The sequence below is a fragment of the Pleurodeles waltl genome, chromosome 4_1 (assembly GCF_031143425.1).
Source record: "Pleurodeles waltl isolate 20211129_DDA chromosome 4_1, aPleWal1.hap1.20221129, whole genome shotgun sequence".
Lineage (NCBI taxonomy): Eukaryota > Metazoa > Chordata > Amphibia > Caudata > Salamandridae > Pleurodeles > Pleurodeles waltl.
The window spans coordinates 418,757,883-418,781,439 of NC_090442.1; the positions used below are offsets into that span (position 1 = coordinate 418,757,883).

The 23,557-nt window shown below is 46.0% G+C and overlaps 1 protein-coding gene across 1 annotated transcript in view; it reads left to right on the forward strand.

Annotated features, from left to right (window-relative positions):
* Positions 1-23,557, forward strand: part of DHTKD1 (dehydrogenase E1 and transketolase domain containing 1) — an 871,206-nt gene that overhangs the window by 572,085 nt on the left and 275,564 nt on the right. The window contains exon 12 of the mRNA XM_069228664.1: positions 10,697-10,803. Within this exon, the coding sequence (XP_069084765.1) occupies positions 10,697-10,803 (107 nt within the window). The remainder of the gene's footprint in view (positions 1-10,696; positions 10,804-23,557) is intronic.

Genomic DNA, 23,557 nt, shown 5'->3' on the forward strand with positions numbered 1-23,557 from the left:
GTCAGCCTTACTAAATGCTTTGCAATTAAGGAAAAGTTTGGAATACACTGACAACAGTAGACAACAATTCCAAGAAACCATCAAACCATCCCTCTGTGTGCTTGATGGGCTCATTTTCAGAAATGCAGAAACACTTTCTTTAGAGACTTTACTCAAACCTTTTTCAATCTAATGTCTAAGATAAATCACTTCTTTCTTTACAGTACTGCATTTTAGTTGGAGAGACCATGTGTACATCGTCAGCTCCGTTATTTAGTGAGGCAACTGGATCAAGTTTACAGTCCTCTTTTGTCTTAGATGTGACTAACAAATCATCAATATATTGCACTAAGACCGAGTTACAGTGTCAAACTTTCTAGATCTTTCTTCAGGGTTTACTAGAGATAGAAGGAATTTCTGTTGTTTAACCTTCCGGGAATCCTACATCACACAAGCACTTCATCCAAAAACTGGAACTTAAAGAAGTGATGGCTTTCTTTATGAAGGGGAACAGAAAAGAATGTTTGACATGAGTCGATGGCAGTATACCATTCTGCATCTGAAGTAATTTTAATAAACATTACTGCTGATTCTGTACCACAGGACAAGGTGAGATGATAGTTTTATTAACCTTTCTCAAGTCATGAACTATGCAGCACTCCCCATTCAGTTTTGTTAATCCCACCACAGGAGAGTTACAACAACTTCAAAGTACCTCCAGCAGGATTCCCTGTTTAATCATCTTTTTCAGTCACTAGTCTAGTGTGGAGGATTTGTAGAGCGCATGGCTACCTGAAGGCCTCCCAGCGCTGGTGCAGAGCCGCCTGACCCACAGTGAGCATTAGAAGTTGAATAGCCAGGTCTTTATGGCCTTGCCAAATGAAAGCTCATATTGACTTGCTGTGTTGCCGTGTTTCAAGAAGAAAATAATTCCAGAGTCTGGGGACTAAGTAATGGTAGGACCGGCCTCCCCAGTGCAGAGGGCCTTCCTTACCACAGGAATTTGAAGCACCTGAGCGGAAGAGGATCTGAGCAGTCTAATCGGAGTATAAGGCTAAGCAACAGAACTCAATAGGAGAGGAACAATCCTGTAAAAGGTTTTGTGCAAAATACACAAGGCTTTAAATTGAATCGGTTGGTGGACCGGCAGCCAATGTAGGGCCTAAAGGGCTTTCTTCAAGTAGTGTTGTCTTAGCAGACCCACCAGCAATCTGGCAGCTGCATTTTGCATGACCCGTAGCCTATTGATGACGTAACCAGGTGAACCAAGATATAGAGCATTGCCATAGCCAAACCGAGAAAGAGTGAGGGCCTGTATGATAATTTTCCTTGCTAAGAAAGAAAGTATAAAGAGAACCTTTCTCAGAAGTCTCAGTGCTCCGAAACATTGGGCAGCTAGCCTGTTAGCTTGGCACTCCAGGGTGACATTGTAGTCCAGCCATATTCTGAAGCTTTTAACCACTGCCTTCGGGCTCGACATGTCTTTAATACAGGCTGAAAGAGAAGTTGAAATCTCTTTGCCAAGAAGATTACCTAAGATCATGACCTCGGTTATGTCTTCATTCAGCTTAAGCTTGCTGGTGATCATCCAGCTGGACACAGCTTGTAGACAGGCCACCAGATTCTGATGATTGGAGGGAGAATCTGGCAAGATGGACATCACCAATTGAGTATCTTCAGTATAGGAGACTAAGAACAGTACGAATTAACGCACAATTTCAGCTAGAGGTAGCACATATAAAATGAAAAGAGTGGAGCTGAGGGAAGTACCCTGCAGAACCCTACAACTTAGAGGAAGACTGTCCAAGTAAAAGGAATGTCCGAGAACCTGAAAGGTTCTTTTTTTCAAAAAGGAGGGTAGATTTTTAGGGCAGAACCCATGATTCTGGCCTTGGAGATTCTCTGGATCAGGAAAGAGTGTTCCTCCATTTCAAAAGTAGCACTTGGATCCAAAAGGATCAAAGCTGCTGCATGTCCACAGTCCATCAAGGATTACAGTTCTTCCACTACTGTAAGCAGGGCTGTTTCAGTACTCTGCTGAGGCATGAAGCCCATTTGTGACAGGTGAAGGATATTGTTTGCCTTAAGAAAAGATGATATATGTACATTAACATGTTTTTCAAGAATTTTTGATAAGCCCAATAGTAGTAGAGAGATGAGTCTGAAGTTACTTAGTCAATCTGGGTCAAGCCCATGTTCCTTTTATAGGGGTTTGGCTATGGCATGCTTCCAATGGGAAGGAACTTCACCCGAAGTGAGAAACGTATTCAAGACGTCTGCAGAAAAGAGGGACAGCATGGTCGCTACCCTGTAACAGAACATGCAGAGGGTCAGGCTCCAAGGGGGAACCAGATTTGAAAGAGAGGAAAAGATCAGTGAGGGTACTAACCGAAAGAAGAGGAGAGATTGCTCCACGGGCTGCACCTCCCCCCTGGGCTGCACCAGAACAGATTCAGTGCCTGGTGAATCCTCAGCTGTGGAGTTGTTAGCGAAGGAGGAGTAAATGTTCAGAAAGTTTTCCTGAAAGTAAGCAGTTTATTGCTGTGTTCGGGCGAGGCTTCCCATGCTGAGTCCATGTGCTTGGGTTCGGTAATGTCCTTCAAGATCTGAAAAATCTCCCTGGGAGAATTGGCAGTACGCTCAATTATTTCAGAATATTCCCTGCCCTAGGCTGATTTTATAGCAGCATAATAGCGTCTTACCGAGCTTCTATATTCAGTGTTATGCGACTCATAGGCTTTCCGCCAGCATCTTTCAGAAACTTGCAATCCTTTTAAAGGTCTAGAAGACTGGCGTTAAACCAAGGGTCCTTCTTTCCCAGTGGTGCTGACCTAGTTCTCTTAACAGGTAAGACTATGTCTAAGGACTTTGAAATCCATTCATTCAAATGACAGGCAGAAGAAGTAACGGAGTCTAGAAGACATGGTCTTCTTTTGTTTGCCACTTCTCTAAGTATTAATTGTTTAGTTCTAGGGATTATTGCATCTGGTCTCACTTTTATTTTAACTGACTTTGCTCTTTTTAATCTGTCCAATTTAGTTTCCAGAAAAATCCCCACCCTCAACTTTAACAGAATGTCTTACCTCCAGAGGAGCGTCTTCTTTAAACCCAGGAACATCTGAACTCTAGTGTCTTGTGAATTTATTTTGAATACTGAATTTTAATCTTGTGTCTGAATTGCAACACCACCCAGTGTGCAATCAGTCACACTATTCATTGTGAAATACAAGTCTGTACCCAACAGATTCACAGGGCTTGAATCACAAAAAAATAATTGATATCTGTTCTCCATTTGACCAGTGTTAACTGGGACAGATGCTGTAACCCGATTCACAATTTGTTTATTACTATTCCCTACAACTTGGACTCCTCTTCCTGAGATGGGTAGTTTTGGGACTTCCACAGAACGAACTGTAGAATGGGTAGCCCGCATATCAGTCAGAAATGAAATGAAATGGCATGGCTATTAACTTCTCCATCAACATATGGACCAGTTTGGTCTATTTCCAGGTCTGCTACAAGTAAGCAATCCTCCTCCCCAAGCACGCACCGACATTGTGAATTACTCCCTGCTGAATTGTCTTTCAGACTCAGTGGCTTCTGATGATACCCTGCACTATATGGCATCTTATTTCTTATCTTTAGCTGCATCACTGGAGCTGAAGACATTGGCATCTGAAATGCTTTCTGATTCTACACTCCCTGCTCAGATTTTGGCCCAGTCTAAACATCACATTTTTCTGCAAACCTAATGATTTATTTTGCTGCTCTGCTACAATTGATGTTGGGGAGGGTGCCTTCTTGGGTAAGACTAACCCAGGGGAGAAATGTCAGATGTGAATTGTGAGTGATCTGAAATTTTGGGATGACCTGAATATTGGGGTATCATTTCTGCTTCTACTCGGGATTCCTGCTTCTCTAAAATTAACAAACAGAAGAAAGAAGACATGTATGGCAGTAGGTATATTGTTTGCAGCTGTAGATCCTTACATGAGAACAAGAATCTCTTTACACTCATACACCTCATGAATCATAGCCATTTTCAGATATTGTCTAGACAGCGCGTGCCCTGTCTCTTTGAGACCACTTGTTCCCTAACATTGGGCTTAGAGACCTCCCATTGCTTACCATTGGTTGACTTCATTGTCACTCTTACTGGCTTGCTGCTTATTGGTCAGCTTACCGTAGGCATCATTCCTTTTCATGTGTATGTCCCATTCCCGGAAGAACAAACGCATTACTTGTTTCCTTCCACTGCTCATTTTTTTTCAAGCGCTACTTTGTTCTTTGCGTTTAAGCACTCTACCAAAACACATCTTTTTCAGATCGCTCCCTTGTGTACTTCGCCTCCCTTGGTATACCTCCTGCACTCCCTGGTCTGTATTGCTTGCCCCCAGGTCTATGTTTCTTGCTCCTCAACCAGTCTCCCTACCTGGCCTGTGTTGCTTACCCCTCACCTGCCCTCCCTATTGAGTCCATGTTTCTTACCCCCCACTTACCTCCCTCACTCCCTCATCTACATTGATTTCCCCCACTATCCCTCCTTCCCTTGTCTGCATTGATTTCTCCCTTGTCTGTGTTGCTTGTCCCCACCTGCCCTCCCTCCCTCTGTGTTGCTTGCCCCCAGCTGCCCCTTCGCCCACTAGCCTGCCCTCTCTTGTCTGTGGTGTTGATTGCCTGCCATCTGTCCTCCTTCCCTCCTCCATGTTACTGCAGGTCCCTCTTGCCCTGCCTCGTGTTTTGCTTCACTAACGAGCTGAAGCACTCATGCACTGACAAAAAACTCTGGAATGCGCTTCTTAGTCCAAAGAAGACATTTATTATTTCACTTTGCAAGGTTCGTAAAAGGAGATTAGCATGCTGAAAGCACACGTTTAAAAATAGTCACAGCAATTAAATGAAAACACGTACAAATGATTCTCCACTGCAATATACACAATATGTATCTATATTATAATATAAAGCAAATAATGAATTAAAAAATATGCATCACCATGAGCCAAGGGCACAACCTCTTCATCTCCATCCTATTCAGCATCAGATCGCCAGATCCCAGAATCTATCGAGGAGAGAGAGATCAATTATCCTCACAGGAAGGGTGACACACCCCCAGCGTCCTGAGTATGCCTGAGGTTTGAAAATACTCTCACTCCCTGGTCCATCTGGTCTCGGCCTCTTATACTTTGAACAAACAAGAGAGGAACATTTTAGAACCTCCTCACTGCAGAAGTTTATTTATTCCAAAAATGCTAACACGTCAGGACTTGGCCAGAGTCCCAAGGTGCCAATTCAAAACAAGACCATTTCCTGCCGTCTTAGTACATTCTTATCAGCCTAAGCCCTTGGTGGGAAAGAACACGATAAATAAAAACTTGAGCATAGTGTACAACTTGGAAAACTACTTGCAGCTTTTAACGTGGCGGTGGCTAATGCTAAAATAAAGTCAATAGGCAAAATGAACTGGTGGTTACTAATGTGACGGTGTGCTGCGAGGCTAAGTGCAACATGGAGTCAGTAGTCAAAACTCACATATCACCTCGTCAGTTTTACTGCTTGCTCAGCCTGCTGTCCCTCGTCCATGCTACTGCTCGACAATCATGTAACTGCTTGTAGTCTGTTACTGCTTGAAGTCCATGTTACTGCTTGCCCCACCCACCCATCCTCATCCATGTTACTGCTTGCTCCACCATCATTCATGTTACTGCTTACACCACCCGCCCGCCATCATCTGTGTTACTGCTTACACCACCTGCCTGCCCTCATCCGTGTTAATGCTTACCCTACCCGCCCTCATCCATGTAACTGCTTAACCTACCCACCCATGTTTCTGCTTGCCTCACCTGCCTTCCCTCGTCCATGTTACTGCTTGCCCTACCCGCCCTCCCTCTCCATGTTATTGCTTGCCCTACCCGCCCTCCCTCTCCATGTTACTGCTTGCCCTACCCGCCCTCCCTCTCCATGTTACTGCTTGCCCTACCCGCCCTCCCTCTCCATGTTCCTGCTTGCCCTAACCCCCCTCCCTCTCCATGTTACTGCTTACCCCACCTGCCCTCATTCATCTATAGTACTGCTCGCTCCACCCACCCTCCCTCTTCAATGTTACAGCTTCAGCCACCCAGCCTACCTTGTCCACCATACTGCTTGCACCCCCTCTCTCCTTATCCGTTTTGTTGCTTGCCCACACTCTCTCTCCTTCATCCATGTTGCTGCTTGCCCCACCACCTCATCACTGCGTGTCTCCACCCCCTTGTCCTTGTTGATGCTTGTCCCCTCCCTCCCTCGTCCATGTTGCTGCTTGCCCCCACCCTCCCTTCCTCATACATGTTTCTGCTTTCCCCCATTTCCCTGCTCTTTGTTGCTGCTTGCCCGCACCCTCCATCCCTCCTTCATGTTGCTGCTTATGCCCAGTCTCTCTCCATGTTGCTGCTTGCCCTCCACCTCTCATCTGTATTGTTGCTTGCCCCACACTCACCACAACAAAAAATAAAGTGCTGTGACCTGGACTCAACTAGCTGCACCACAGTGCTTTTTCCTCACACCCTATGTTGTCGCCCTCTCTCCCTCTGGCAATAAAATACGCTATGGTATGGCCAGTGCTGGCTGCATCAGCATATTTTTTTTTATTTTTTTTTTTCACTTTCAGCCATGCTACACAGCAACCGCACTGTTGTACGACATGGCCAAACATTGGCAAAGTCAATAGCTCTCACCTCAGAGGTGAGGCCTGTGTGCTTTGCCAATGCTTGTTTAATCGGATTTACAAAAACCTGAACATAATGCTTTTGCAACAAACAACTAGCTGTATTTTGGTTTGTTTGATTCTACATGTATTCTACACATTTGCAACCAAAGGAGCAAGAGGTTTTTGGAGGAAGTTTGGTGTTTTGAACAATGGTTATGAGGAATAACATACCATCGGCCAGACTTAAAGAAGATATTGCAAGTCATGTTGGAGTTCCATGACTGCCTAAAGAAACTCGGACTTTGGCCTCGTTCCTATGTTTAGTGACTTAACTCCTTTGTTATCGTTATTATATTCGGCCATGCCAGAGAGTACTTTAATCCATGCTTTTTCTGTGGGTGGCTTTTGCAGGGTCCTAGAAATGGTAGTGAGGACTGGGTCCACTTTCAGGGAGCAAGTCTGTCTGGTAAGTGAAAACCTCTTTGAACAGGCTTGTTTTCATTAGGGTCAAGCACAAATCGCTCTGTCCCTGGTGTAATCTCTCTCTCAAGCCCATCAGTTCAGTTGGTTCTTGGACTTGCCTTTTAAAATTAGCTTGATTTAATTAGTGAAAGGCATGCATACATAAGCCTTTTCCGGTGTTTAGCCCGCCTCGAGTGCACCGGCCAACTACTGAAAACATACGAGGCTCCATGTCTTCTGTATGGTTTCTACAATACTTTTTCTCTTTATTTCAGAGGCAGCGCGATCAAGCTGGGCAGTAGTAGAGCGCTTTGCATGACATCAACCCTTTTACATGGATATGTGCACTTTTGCCAGTTATATGGATAATTGCACTTTTGCCGGTTACATGGATAATTGCACTTTCGCTGACACGTTTCACTGCGAGCCAACTTCTGTCCTGGTGGTTGTCGGCTCGCTTATGTGAAACTGTTTTACTTTTCAGTTTGTGGCAAGAAAAGTCCGGTTAGGAGTTTACAACCCTAATAGTTTTAACTCGAGCAAATGCGAGACCCATTGCATTGCAAATGCTTGTTTTTACTTGGCAGACCTTCCAGATTGGGAAACGGCTAATAAGGCACTATTCAAAGTCATTCAAATCTGTGAGCGGTGCTTTCTGTCTGTTTTCCTTCAAATATTTGCCCTTCTGAATTCGATTTGGCTCATCTGCCTAATGTTGCATACATATTTCGAGGCTCCACACAGGTGTAATAAGGAGTTATTTTGGACTAGTGCACAAAACATTAAATGTGAGTTTTAATTCCACTGGAAGTCAGCGGAGCTGTTTTAGGCCTGGTGAAATATGGTCACATTTACTCATGTTCAGACAGAAAGTTGTTTCATGTTTTGGATCTTTTCAAGCTTCTGTGCATGCTTCATTGGTGCGCCAGTCTAAACTGCGTTGCAGTAGGGCGAAACAGTAATATCACTCTAATAAATTCAATTATGGAGATAATCTGCAGCAACAGGAGCGCCCGTCTGAGCTTTCAAAACTGAGGTGTCGTTTTTTTTAATTACAACTGCTGTGTTCTGTTGATTTAAGGAGATAGTGAGAGCTCTCAGTCGAGCCAGACACAGACATTTTCTTTTCAAACTGGTATTGGTGCTGTTCTCAATAACTATGGACCTATGTGTGAAGAGGGAAGGATGCATTGTTTTTGTTACAGGTGTTTAGGGTAAGAAACATATGAACATTTACATGTGTTGTGAAGTAAACCTTCGGTGCTCACCACTTGAATGGTTGCAAGTGGAATAATGCAATTTCCCGGTCTCTTACTGTAAACTCTACCTCTGCTATATTGATACTACAATTTGCTGTTTAAAAAATATGTTGTTTATTGCAATCAGTCAGTTAAACAGTATTATTAAAGCACTGCTGTTCGCCCACAAGGGGAGCCAAGCTGCTTGGGAGGGACCAATTTCATAACCAGGTCTTGAGTTTCCCTCTGAATCCCTGAAGAGAAGGTGAGGCTCGGAGGTGGAGGTGTTTCCAGGACTTAGCAGCAAGGTAGGAGAAGAAGTGTCCTCCCCAGTTGCTTCATCAGATGCCGAGGATGAGGGAGGCAGACCTCCAGGTGTCTGGGAGGTTGGTGGGATCTCGGGCAGTGGTTGATGTATGCTGGTCATTGATTGTGCAGTACTTTGTAGGGGTGGATTTGAAACTTGAATTGGCATCTCTTTTGAACGGGGAGCCAGTGTAGTTCCTTTAGATGAGGGGTGATGTGGTTCCGCTCAAGGAGGTCGAGGATGAGTCTGGCCGCTGAGTTCTGTATTGCCTGCAGGCTCTTCAAGAGGTGTGTGGTGATTTCTGCATAGAATGCATTGCCGTAGTCCAGGCGGCTAGTGACGAGGGCTTAAGTGACAGTGCGCCTGGTGGTGAGTGAGAGCCATTTGAAGATTTTTTAGAGCATGCAAACAAAGAAGTAGGTGGAGGAGACTGCATTGATCTGGTTTTTCATGGTGAGTTTATTGTCCAGGATGATGTAGAGGATCTGTCTGTGGGAGTGGGTTAAGGTTCCAGTTCTGTGGTCATACCATGGGGATGTGTTATTCCCAAAGATCAGTACTTCTGTTTTGTCTGTGTTGAGTTAGAGGCAATTGTTTTGCATCCAGTCTGGGGCGCTGGTCATGCGCAGACAGAAATTGGCCCTCGTCGTGGATGGATCTTTGAATAGAGAGGATGAGCTGGGTGTCATTCGTGTAAGAGATGGTGTTCCGTCCATGCGTTATAACAATGTTGACGGGGGAGGACCTGTAGGCACTGAACAGAGTAAGGCTAAGGGAGGAAGCTTGAGGGGTGCCCCAGATGATGTGCTTGAGTTCCGAGGTGAACGGTGTTAGGCGGATTGTCTGGGTTCCTCTGGTGAGGAAGGATGCAATACATTTGAGGGTGTCCTCTTGGATTCCGATCTGATGAAGCCTCTTGATCAGGGTGTGGTGGGACAATGTTTTAAAGGTTGCTGAGAGGTTGTGGGAGATCAGGGTGGCCATTTCTCCGCAGTCCAGGAAGTTTCTGATGTCATCAGTGGCTGCAGTCAGGGTGGTTTTGGTGCTGTGATTTTTTGCAGAATCCGGATTGTGATGAGGCCAGAAGATCGTTGTTTTCCAGGTATTCCTTGAGTTGGCTGTTGATGGACTTTACGAAGACTTTTTCAGTAAAGGGAAACAGGGAGATGTGTGTAGTTCTTGAACTCGTTGGGGTCAGCAGACAGTTTCTTGAGGAGGGGTTTCAATTCAGAATGTTTACATTCTTCTTGGAAGGTGGTTGAGTTAATGGATATGTTGAAGATGGCAGTGAGCTCCTGGCTGATAGTCCTGTTTCTGAGCTTGAACATGTGGTGGGGATAGAGTTCCGTGGATGCTCCTGGGTGAACAGAATGCATGAAGGCTATGGTGTTCCATGTGGTGAGCTGGTCCCAAATGGTGATCCAATGGTCAGAGTTTGCATCTGTGGGAGCGAGGAGGCTGAGGATGTCAGCGGTGGAGGGTTGGTGTTCGAAATTTTTATAAATGGTGAAGATCTTTTTGTGGAATAAGTCCGCCCGGGTGTTGCTCAGTTCTTGGGAAGGGGTGATGATGTATTTAGTTGCTGAGGGGATGCTGAAGAGTTATTTACTGTTGTTGGAGCTTTCTTCAATGCAGTGTATAGCCAAAGCATCCCCTACAGTCATGGCTGCCTTCTACCAAATTTAGTGTAGTTTATCTGTTGCAAAAAAGGTAAGAAAAGGCTATACAGAGCAAATAAACTTAGTATTTTAAGGTTGTTCCTCTCCTTTCCACAACCTCTCAATATGTCCTCTTCCCTAGTTTCTTTTGTCCTCATCTCTAGTTCCACCTTATCATTACAATGTTCCTAGATTTGTGTTATTTGTATGACCATCACATCACTGTTTTTTGCTATGTAAAGAGCCCCCACACCTCTCTGTGCTTGGCACTATATACAACAGTTACAAAAATAAATATGCAATCACTATATAGTGTAAGTTTTTGATATTGATAAAATTTGTGTAAGGGTTGTTACATTTGGTTTTGCAGGTGAGGCCAAATGGTTGCTTCAAAGTGGACTAACAGTTCTGCTACCTCATGGATATGATGGTGCAGGTCCAGAGCACTCCTCTTGCAGAGTTGAACGCTTCCTTCAGGTATTGGGACATCCTTGACTGTTCTTAAGTTTGCACTGCAAAAATGAACCTGATTGTAAATTATTTTTTTCACTATTACCATTCATACAAACAATCATTTATTTTCAGCTTGTACTTAATATTTGAACATAAATGGGGAGGGCCACATGCATGTATATAGCCTTACATTAGGGTCAGTTGATACAAGAATGATTGTGTTCTTAAAACAGTTTTTACCTCACATCTTCCTTTTCAGAAGTCAGACTGCCAGACCCCTGGGGGGATGTGGGACAGGGCCAGGGCACTAAGAAGACAAGGGCTACTGGCCACCAGCCATGATGATTGAGCTTGTTTGTCACTGATGCCCTGCGGTCTGTCCTACTATGAAGGTTGTGCTTTGCTGTTACACACTCATTGAAGCACTCAGTCTACCAGGAACTGGCTGGTATAGTTATCAGTGGATGTGTGACGGAACCACACATGCATTTACCACGCTTGCCTTTAAAACTGGGTCAGTACAAAACATGTGTCATTACTACACATGTATTTACAACAAAAGTTTTTACCATGCATGCTTTTACCACAAAAAATTCCTTGCCACACACAAAGCCATACCCAACCTAATATCCCCTTACCACCCAAAAACACATTCCCAACCTAAAAATGCCCGTACCACCCAAAAACCCATTCCCACCCTAAAAATGCCCTTACCACTGAAAAATGCATACCCACCATAAAATCTAAAAACACCCTTACCGCCACAAAACCCATAGCCACCCTAAAACTTGTCTTACCACCCAAAACCCCATATACACCCTAGAACCTAAAAATGCCCTTGCCACCCAAAAACCCATATCCATCTTAAAACCAAAAAATGCCCTTACCACACAGAAACCCATACTCACCCTAAAACATCAAAATGTCCTTACCACAGAGAAACCCATATGCACCCTAAAATCTAAAATGCCCTTACCACCCAAAAACCCATAACGACCCTAAAACCTAAAAAATACTCTTACGTCCCAAAAAACCACACACACCCTAAAACCTAAAAATGCCCTTACCACCCAAAAAAACCAGTCCCACCCTAAAACCTAAAAATGCCCTTACCACCCAAAAAACCATACCCACCCTAAAACCTAAACATGTCCTTACCCCCAAAAAACCCATACCCACCCTAAAACCTAAACATGCCCTTACCCCCAAAAACCCATACCCACCCTAAAAATAAAAATACCCTTACCACCCCAAAGGCCATACCCGCCCTAAGACATACAAAATGCCCTTACCACCCAAAAACCCATACCCACTCTAAAAACTAAAACACACTTATTACCCAAAAACCCATACCCACCCTAAAAACTAAAAATGCCCTTACCACCCAAAAACCTATACCCCTTCAACCCATACCCACCCTAAAACCTAAAAGTGCCCTTACCACCCAAAAACCTATACCCCTTCTAAACCCTATATATATATATATATATATATATATATATATATATATATATATATATATATATATATATATATATATATATATATATATATATATACACACACACACATATATATATATAAACACTTGAAAGAGTTAATACTTACCAGTACCTACCTGCAAAACCTTTACCATGTATACACCTTGACCATTCATGCCATTACAAAATTACAAAAATAATACTTACCTTTAAAACTTTACCATGCATATGCCTTTATCGTTGTAAAGTCATGTGTGGTAAAGGCATGCCTGGTAAAGATATATGCATGGTAATGCCTGCGTGGTAGTGGTCATGCATGGTAATGACAGAGTTGTAATGAATGTTTCCCCTTATCAGTGTACAGTGGTCAGTATATTTGGTGGCATCTATTACTCGGTCCCGCTTCTCTCTCTCTCACAGACCGCTTTAGGCCGATAGCTTGGCAGGCAGGACTGGTGGGGGCTTGCTTCAAAAGATTTGGCCTCTGGTCCAGAAGTGAGGCATCCAGGTGGGATGTCTCTTTAAGGTGTGACCTCTGGCACAGGCCAAATTTCACTCTACCATGGTGGCTGGTCCCTCGTGGCTGTGTCTCTGGCTGACAGCGGCACTAGGAGTCCTCTGACTGTAGGAGTACCTGTATAGAGGTATGCAGTTGCAATTCTTTTTGCTGTTCACCACTAGAATCACACTTGAGGGGAATAGGTGACCTCTTGCAGCACAGGTCAATCCCAATTAAGTGACCACTGAATATTCAACTTCTTATAGGTGTTTCAAACTCAGGATGGCACCGCTAGGCTAATCCTCCTTGACAGTATTTCCTCATTCATAGTAAGGCACTCTTTGTCCCTCTCCAAGCAGGTAGGCTGGCATCTAGGCACTAGGCTGACGTACGCCTTCTCCATCAAGTTACAGACTTCAGGTGATGGTCCCTCACCTCTGGGAAGAGTGGCTGTCATGCATACCAGCCCAAGTCTCATAGCAGTTCTTTGGGTGCTCTATGGAGCTCTCCTTCCATGGTTAAGATACATTTGGAACTGGAACAGTGTGGGGTGGTTGGTATCCCACCTTTATATTCATTTTCCAGACAGTGGGTATGGACCCCCTGTCTGCGATCCTTGAACCGGTTGGGGGTGGTTTCCTTTCATATATCATTTTCTTGCTGTGGTGCAGATGCATCCTTTTTGCAAGATGATGGCTGTCACATCAGGTAGTGATGACACTGGCTCTAAGCAGGGCAGGCAGGAGTTTCAAAACATGGGCACAGTCAAGTGTGAAGACTCAGCACCTGGCAGTCATCAGCCTTTCTCACAAAGCAATCAGAGACCTGTCCTGCATAAGAACTTTCTCCACATTTAACTACAAATTCTGCTGACCCCCCCAGCTATGAAATGACAATTCTCAGGAACATCTATTCAGGAATCTCCAACAAAAATATTTGAATTTGTAAGTATACCCCGTCTCTATTTTCCTTCAGTTTCTGAGTCTCCACCCACTTGCTGGCTTTAGGATTGCAAGTAATACCCATACTGTCTGGGAAAAGCTATCTGTCCTCCATCTTTCACTGTGAACAGCAAACATTGACATTATGCACAGTCTCACTGTCAGTATATGCCATACATACACAAAAGTATCTAGGATCTACACTGAAGCAAAACTTTGTCTAGATGGGCCAGTAGGTAACTCTCTTTTCTAACACAAATGTTTGGTCAGGGCTAATAATTCATAAGAAATGGTACTCTGCCACCACTGCTTAATGTCAACAACACAGGACATGAAAAATTGTCCTATGTCATTAAAAAGAGGGCACAATTAGTGCGCCCCTCCAGGCCACAGAACCATTTCTGGACCTTGAAATTGCCAGTGACAGGCTTAGGACTCAGTGCACCTTCTAGATAAGCAAAACAACAAGGCTGGTAAAAATCCAAATACCAGATTCACATCTCGTTAGGCCACTCAGGGCAGGGGTACACAATACATATTCCGTTGTTTCATCTTTCTTTATTAGGGTTTTAACACAGAATGGGGGGTGAGGGGTACAGAGGAAGAGAGCATAGTACCAGGGATGAGCAAACACTGCAAAGCAGGTACATCACATCGTAGAAAGCATATGCAGCGTATATGGTAGTCTGCAAGGTCCAGTACGTGAAGGAGCTATGTGGGAATGGCATTAGGATTTAGGTATGTTGTCACAGTGCCTCCTGGGCTAGACCGAGTGGTGTGAGATGGGGGAAGAGAAATGAGGGTAGGTGGGTGGGGTTGGGGTTAGCAACTGGTGGAAGGAAGGGGGGTGAGGGAGGCATTCTGGTACATAGCGGAGATGCATTAATCGTGGGAGGGGGATATGGGTGTGTGACAATGGCGGAGGATACAGCCTTTGCTGTTGCAAGCACCGTATTAAGTAGGCAACTCACGAGTCGCAAGAGGTCTGGAGAGTCTGAGAGGTCGTTCAGTAGGATCAAAGTACATGGCAGTGGGGTTGTGACTGGAAGGGTCTCGCTGAGAGTGGCACCAACTGCCTCCCAAAAGGGTTGGAACATAGGACATTCATAGAGTACGTGAACCGGGTCACAGCTATCATTATCTCAGCACCAACAGTCCATGTGAGGGCAGTAAGCCTGCCGCCCGCAGTTTACCCAGGCTCCAGCTCCAGTCATGCAGGGATTTAAAGAGGCAGAACTTCAGCTGCACCGATTCATATTCCTTGCAGTGGATATTCTGATAGATACTTCTACCACAGGTTCATCACCTGTACAACAATCTCAGGTGTCAGACTGGATCTAGAGACTTCAAAGCTCTCAAGTCACTGGTAGGAGGGCTCTGGCTTTGTATTGACACTAGAAGTGAAATTGCATGATGTTACTGAAGCCATATAACTTCCACTTCAGCACCTTCGGTGCAGTTTTGAGGTTGGCTGTCTCCTGAGAGTTGTGCGTTTTCCTCACAGAAACATTTCAGTGCATTACAATGTCTCCTTTGAAGTGCTCTGGCTTCCTGTCATGTAGGGACTGTGACAGACAAGTGTGCATTAGTGACCTGCGTGACATCAGCCTTTGGTGGTTAAGCTCTGACCATGGTTCTAGGTCTTGTGATTCCTCTTTTAGTATGGAGTTGGCCAAATTATTTGTGGTTTGGTCTTGCGATGATGGGCTCAGCCATCGCTGTTTGAGGCCACGCCCCAGGTCCCTGCCCTCTCATTCATCAGGCAAGTCCAGGATGCATAAAAAAACACAAGTAGCATGGTAAAGGTAAATCACTTAGATGCCCTCCAATCTCCCACAGGATCTTTATCTTTGTATTTAGAGTTGGTTATTGTGGAGCGTGCAGATTCTCCTCTGAGCCTGGCACAGGAGCCTCCTCTGTCTCCTTCAACGCTGCCTCCCATGTGCCCGGCTATAGGTGCAATGACTTCTTTGGATGCCACTCAGACCCTCTGTTTGCTTACACACTGCCAGGCCTGTCATCTGCCAGTGGACTGGCACCTCCCGAGAGTTGGAGATGGAACTGCCTTTGAGAACTCCTACATCAGAAGTGATGCCTTTCCACTCTGTGTTCAAGAAAGCTGGCAAGGTGCTGGAGCTGCATCTCCTCAAAGTAGTTGTCAAAACAAATGCCCCAACTGACATGCTTCTCCCAGCCGCACCTTCATCAGAAACACTGTTGCTCTTCAGTGAAGTCCTGTTGGAACCAGTCATGACACCCTGGGAGAAGCCCACCTCCTCACCAGCAGTCAACATGCTGGTGGCAAAACACTACCTTGCCACTTTAGGGGATCCACGCTTCCTCTCTGCATACCCCTGGCCTGAAAGCATGGGCATCCAACTTTCTCTTCCAGGGGATCCTCATCAATAGTCATAAACATTGAATATTCCCGCCCTTGTGCGGGGACCCCGGAGCATATATAAAATACACACATATTATACATGTGTAAAAACAGCAATGCAGGCTATAATGTTAAAAACAGGCAAAAATGCTTTATTTCTATGAAGTTTTTTTTTTTTTTTTGTATATATTATAAAATTACAATAGAGAATAAATATCTACCTAAGCCCCCAAAACTGGACTTAGGGAAGTAAGCAGCAGTAAACTCTAGAGAAAAAGAGAAAAAACTACGTTGAAAAACAATGGAGCATTCTTAGCCAATAGGCTGCATGCAGGTTAACACAGGAGAACCATAAAAACTTTGGCACCGTGCCTTTAAGACCCTGAGCACCTCCAGTATCCCACCATGCCTCAGGGGTGAAGGAAAGGTGACAGTTGGTTCACAGTTAGGTCAGTTCTTTTTTCCGGCTTCTTCTGAGAGGATCCTGGAGCATTGAGCTCACAGGTTTTCTGAGTTTTTTCTCGGAAAAATCCTTTAAAAAAAGCGTTTTTTCCTGTTTCATTCGACAGATAACATCTTTGTCTGTGTTTGGCAGTTTTTTCCTGACAGAAAAATGCCTTCACTTTTTGTCAAATGCCCTTCTTGTGGGAAGAAGAAGGCCCAGTCAGACCCACACTCTCTTTGTATTGTGTGCCTGCCTCAGAGTCACTGCCCTGACACTTGCAAGCACTGCAAGAATATGTCAAAGAGGACTCTGAAGGACAGAGAGAAGATCAGGCTGCATGGGCTTCATGAGAGGCAGAAAACATCGTCCTCCTCTCTTCCCAGGCAACCAGCAGGCCATTCTCAGGAGAGAATGGCTAGGTCGACGTCAGCAGGTAGGAAAGTACCTGTTTGTTCCCCGTCGACGTCGTCGCTGCCACCGTCTCACCGGCATAGATCGACGGCGAAAGACCCGACGTCTAAGGATACGGCGTCGAGGGAACACCATCGCAGGGGCAGATCTCCGTCGCCGGCAGCCCGCTGATCGACGTCGAGCCATCGCCGGCGTGCCCGGTCGCCGCCAAAGGCCGTACGCCCCCCGAGGTCAAGAGATGCGACGTCGAAATCGCCACGACGGCATGAGAGACATCCGCCATCGACCTCCCACCGCTCCACGTCGAGGCACACGACGGCGAGTAGGTCGAGGTCCAAAGATCGCCGTTCGACGTCGAGGCACTCTACGTCGAGGCACTCAACGTCGAAGCAATCAACGTCGAGGCAGGAGCATCCGATGGGGCACCCTTCGACGTCGACACAGCCATCGACGTCGGCGCAGGTTTTACCTGTCCCGCAGGGAGTAGAACATCGCCCTTCGCCAACAGACAAGGCCACACCATCTCCCGTGGTCTCCATACCGAGCGACTCATCTCGGTCAAGAGCGGCATCATCTGGGCATGTTTCGCCCATCAACCTATCTCCAAGATGGCTAGAGAGCCTTAACAGACCAGCGGCCTCCCCGGATTCGCAGTATTCGCGAATGTACTCGCCTACTGCCTCCCTTCCAAGAACGCCATCACTGACAGCAAGGGCAGGACGGGCTCGTTCTGTTCCTCATCAACCGACCGTGAGACCTGGGCGCTCTGCTACAGCGTCTCGCAGCAGGTCTCGTTCTCAACGGCGATCCAGGTCTCGTTCACGAAAAAGATCACCCTCTTGGTCGTCTTCAGGATCATCTGTCGGGCGTTACTCCCCCACCCTAACAGATTCTCCACCTGCTAGCGTCTCACCGGTGGATGACATTACGACGTTTAACGAGGTGCTGTTAAGGGGAGTGCAGAAATTAAACATAGAGGTTCCAGAGCCATCTACCTCCTCGTCAGTCATCTTCGAGACTCTGCATCATAGATCAGCGTCAAAAAAGCTACTGCCTCTAGTGCCTGGCTTGTTGCAGCCAACCATGGACACTTTTCTGGCCCCAGCTACGCTCAAATCTGCCCCGGCTAGGATTCTGAAAAAATATAAGGCTCCCGAACAGGACCCTCTGTTCCTAAGAAAGGATCTGCCACCGGACTCTGTGATATTGGCCGCAGCCCGAAAAAACCACTCGGTGGCATCATCCTCCACGGTTCCCCCGGATAAAGAGAGCAGGCATCTAGACTCTCTGGGGAGAAAGATGTGCGGTACGGCAGCTTCGGCAATGAAAGTCTCCAGTGCTTCTGCACTCCTGGGCAGGTATGATCGTTCTCTGGGGGACTCCCTCAATAGATTCACAGAGAAATTGCCCAGAGAAGACAGACAAGATTTTCAAGAGATCTTGCAGGAGGGATGCCTGGTATCCAACCAGGTTATCAGCGCGGCGGCAGATGGGGCGGATCTAGCTGCACATGGGTATGCACATGGAATCTGTGCAAGAAGGTCTTCCTGGCTGAGGCTGACTGGGTTAAAACAAGAAGCACAACAGCGCATCCTGAATCTCCCATTCGCCGGGAACTCGCTGTTCGGTACCCATGCAGACGAGGAAATGGCCCGCATGAAGACCGAGGTGGACACCATGAGGGCCGTAGGCCTGGAAAGGAAGAAAGATTTCAGGAGAATGTATAGGCCTTATGACAGGCGCCCTTTCCAGCAGAGGGTTCAATCCCCTCACTGGTCCCAGAGGCCACAACAACGGCAGGGACGCCCTCTTTTTCAGCGAAGGAACACAAGGGAGCGAGGGTCAAGTAGACCTCAGCAGTCCACACCGAAAGCGCTGGCCGAACAATGAGATCTCGCTTCCCTCGACACTGTACACCACTCCGGTGGGGGGAAGTATTGCAGGTTATCTTAACAAGTGGCACTCTATCACAAGAGACAAATGGGTGCTCAGTATTGTCGAAAATGGCTACTCTCTTCTTTTCAAACAGCCTCCACCACACTTGCCACCAGCCAAATACAATCCATCTCATCTCAGCCTGCTGCGCAAAGAGGCTCTCGCCCTCTTACAAAAGAATGCCATAGAAAGGGTTCCACCTGCGCACAGAGGAAAGGGGGTTTACTCCCATTATTTTCTGGTGGCGAAAAAGGGCCGAGAGGGCGTCTTCAGACCAATTCTGGACTTACGGCTGCTGAACAAATACATAAGAAAACAGAAATTCAGGATGCTAGCGCTTCACCAGATTTTCCCTCAACTACATCAGGGAGACTGGATGTGCTCCAACGACCTGCAGGATGCATATTTTCATATCCCAATAGCTCCCAAGCATCGCAAATTCTTGCGCTTCCAAGTAGCGTCACAGCATTACCAGTTCAGAGTTCTACCATTTGGCCTGAAATCTGCCCCACGCGTCTTCTCGAAATGTATGGCGGTGGTAGCGGCACATCTTCGAAATCAAAAGATATTCATCTACCCATACCTAGACGACTGGTTACTGAAGGCTTCTTCTCCGGAGCAGGCGAGAAGCCATCGGGACATTGTGCTCAGGGTTTGCGAGTCTCTAGGTCTTCAGGTCAATTCCCAAAAGTCAACATTGATTCCAACACAGAACCTTCACTACCTGGGAGCTACAATAAACACAGAACTCCAAAGAGTGTATCCTTCGGAGGAACGACTATCCTCAATAGACAGGAAGTGTCAGGACCTGTTGAAAGCCAACGCACCTACGGCACGTCAGGTGACATCGCTGCTGGGCTCCATGGCATCATGCATCTTCATTGTCCCAAATGCCAGACTGCACATGAGGCCTCTCCAAGAGGCATTGGAGAGCAACTGGAGCCAAAGGACAGGTCGCTGGGAGGACAGAGTGCTACTACCGGCAGCGGCACTTCAGTCATTGAAATGGTGGATGCACAGACCTCACCTGTTAATAGGTGCTCCGTTTCACCAGGTAGTTCCATCCGACACTCTCGTAACGGATGCGTCTCTTCAGGGATGGGGGGCTCATCTGGGTCCCCTTCAAGCTCAAGGCCTGTGGTCAGACAAGGAAAAGCAGTACCACATCAATCTGCTGGAACTCAGAGCGGTCCATCTGGCTCTCAAGTCTTTCACACCATTGATTCAGGGGAAAACTCTCCTAATACAAACGGACAATACAACCACGATGTATTATTTGAACAAACAGGGGGGAACGAGATCCCTACCCCTATCTCGAGAGTCCCAAACGATATGGCATTGGGTCCTGGCCAGACGAATGTCACTTACAGCGGTTCACTTGCCAGGACAACAAAACGTGGAAGCAGATTTCCTGAGCAGACACCTAGAAGACGCACACGATTGGGTCCTACACGACGAAGTCGTCGAATACATCTTCGCTCAATGGGGTCGACCTCAATTGGATCTCTTCGCAGACGAAGTAAACAAAAAAATGCCCAGACTTCGCATCCAGGTTCTACCGTCCGGGATCTCGAGGGAATGCCCTGTTGATCGACTGGTCAGGGATATTTCTCTACGCCTTTCCACCGATTCCCCTCATACCGGCAGTGATCAACAAACTTTACAGATGCAGAACCAGAATGATTCTCATAGCGCCACAATGGCCCCGTCAATTCTGGTACACAGATCTCCTCAACCTATCCGAAAAACCTCACAGGAGGCTGCCGTGCAGACCGGATCTTCTGAGCAGAATGGAGGGCAGGATTCTGCATCCCAACCTACCCTCTCTGAGCTTAACAGCATGGCTCCTGAATTCCTGCAGTATGGGCACCTAGGGCTCTCACAGGAGTGTATGAACATCTTGAAAGAGTCCAAACGACCTTCCACGCGGCGTTCTTACGCTTTTAAGTGGAAAAGATTCTACATATGGTGCTGTCAACAAGGCCAGAACCCCATACGGGCTCAGGAGGATGTCATACTGTCCTATTTACTTCATCTGGCAAAGTCCGGTCTGCAGGTATCATCCATTAAGGTACATTTGTCTGCCATTACAGCCTATCGTAAGTCACCTTCTCAGGGATCCTTCTTTACGAAACCTGTAGTCAAGGATTTCTTAGAAGGTTTGAAAAAGGTTTTTCCGCCCATTCGGAGGCCATCTCCTCCATGGGAACTGAACATAGTATTGTCAAAACGTATGGGCCCTCCTTTTGAGCCGATACACAAGGCCTCTTTACAACACCTTACGTGGAAGACGGCTTTTTTGGTGGCCATTACTTCGGCGAGGAGGGTCAGCGAAATTCAGGCTTTGTCTTCCAAACAACCGTACACGGTTTTTCACGACAATAGAGTGGTTCTGCGAACTCACCCATCTTTCCTTCCCGAAAGTGGTGTCAGAATTCCATATCAATCAGACTATATCTTTACCAACTTTCTTTCCCAATCCGGAGACTCCGGCAGAGAAAGCATTGCACTCCTTAGACTTGAAAAGAGTGCTGAAATTTTATTTGGATAAAACAAAATCGATTAGACATTCCAACCGATTGTTTGTAAATTATGGTCATTTGAGGACAGAAGAGGCAGCATCTAAACGAACTATATCAAGATGGATAGTTTCTTGTATTGTTAATACTTACCAGCTGGCTAATAAACAATTACTAGCTAGGCCTAAAGCGCATTCCACAAGGGGAAAAGCAGCTACTGCTGCCCTCCTTAACAGTGTTCCAATATCTGAGATTTGTAAGGCTGCTACATGGAAGTCTGTATATACGTTTACTAGACATTACTGTTTGGACTCAGATGCAAGAGCGGATGCCCAAGTGGGGCAGGCCTCTCTGAGAAATTTATTTGCATAACATGTATCTATTCCTGCACTTCTATTAGACAGTCCGCAGAGTTTAGGGATGGGCTTGCTAATCTATTCAATGTTTATGACTATTGATGAGGATCCCCTGGAAGAGAAGGATAAGTTACTTACCTGTAAATCCTAGTTCTCTTCCAGGGGTATCCTCATCAAAGTCATAAACAACCCACCCTCCTCCCCGGACTCACGTCTCCTAGAAGTGCAGGACAGACTGTTTTTCGAATCAGTTACACAGATTGTCACCGTAAAAAAGTACTGACCTAACTATGAACCAACTGTCACCTTTCCTTCAGGCAAGGCATGGTGGGATACTGGAGGTGCTCAGGGTCTTAAAGGCATGGTGCCAACGTTTTTATGGTTCTCCTGTGTTAACCTGCATGCAACCTATTGGCTAAGAATGCTCCATTGTTTTTCAATGTAGTTTTTTCTCTTTTTCTCTAGAGTTTACTGCTGCTTACTTCCCTAAGTCCAGTTTTGGGGGCTTAGGTAGATATCTATTCTCTATTGTAATTTTATAATATATAAAAAATAAAATAAAAAAAAACTTCATAGAAATAAAGCATTTTAGCCTGTTTTTAACATTATAGCCTGCATTGCTGTTTTTACACATGTATAATATGTGTGTATTTTATATATGCTCCGGGGTCCCCGCACAAGGGCGGGAATATTCAATGTTTATGACTTTGATGAGGATACCCCTGGAAGAGAACTAGGATTTACAGGTAAGTAACTTATCCATCTTGCTTCTCTTGACAGTTGTCACTTCAAACAGGGAGTTTAAACACCTGGAAGCATGGGGGGGAGAAACCAATTTGGTGGACTGCATGGTACATGAATCCCTTAATACGGCCTGTCTTCTGGCATGATATACACATGCCTTAAGGAACATGACCCAGCTAGCCACCACTCATGTTCCAGAGGACTTGAGATCCCACTTCCATGAAGTTATGGGAGACTGACAGAACTGTATCCCATCACATAATCAAGTGAAGTCTGGGTACTGCAGACTCTGTAACATGCGCTATAGGTACCTCCATCTCTCTACATTGGCACACCTTGCTTTGGACCTTAGGTTTTTTCTCTGACATACAGGCCAACCTCATAGACCTCCCCTTCAACAGAGCTCACCTGTTTGGGGACAAAGCTGACTCTGCTTTGCAACACTTCAAGGTAAGGAAGGCCTCAACCCGGTCTTTGGGACTGCAACAGTCTCAGCCCACCAAGGACTACTGCCAGTTTTGGCACTTTCAGGGGTTCACAGGAAGATTCTCCTTTTGCCAGTGTCTGTCCTTTTTGCTCCAGGCATAGCTGCTCCAGAAACCACTGATCTTGCAGTAAAAGGGCAGGGCCAGAGGAAAGTCCTGCTGATCACTCCAGCAAGCTTACTCCTCTTCCTCTTCTTGCTCCCTCGTACCACCAGGAAAGCAGGTCTAGTTTGCTTCTTCAAACCCACATGGAGACTGTAGGGTGGGGCTCAGTGGAATGAGGTGCAGGTGCCCTCCTTTCTACTGTCCTGCAAGGCCATTACTTCAGATCAATTGATGCTTCAGATCATCGAAGGAGGTTACACCATACCTTTCCTTCAGTTTCCATCCCTTTATTCCTCCTCCGAACTCCTCCCACCAGACTATCAAGAAAGAAAAGCTGTCCACCAACTACAACAGAGAATGGATATCATAAAAAAACTGTCAGACCAAGGTGTGGTGCAGTGGTTTCCATGAAAGTACTTGATTATATTGAGGAGGGAATGAAACAACTAATATACCAGCACTTAACCTTTAGAAACT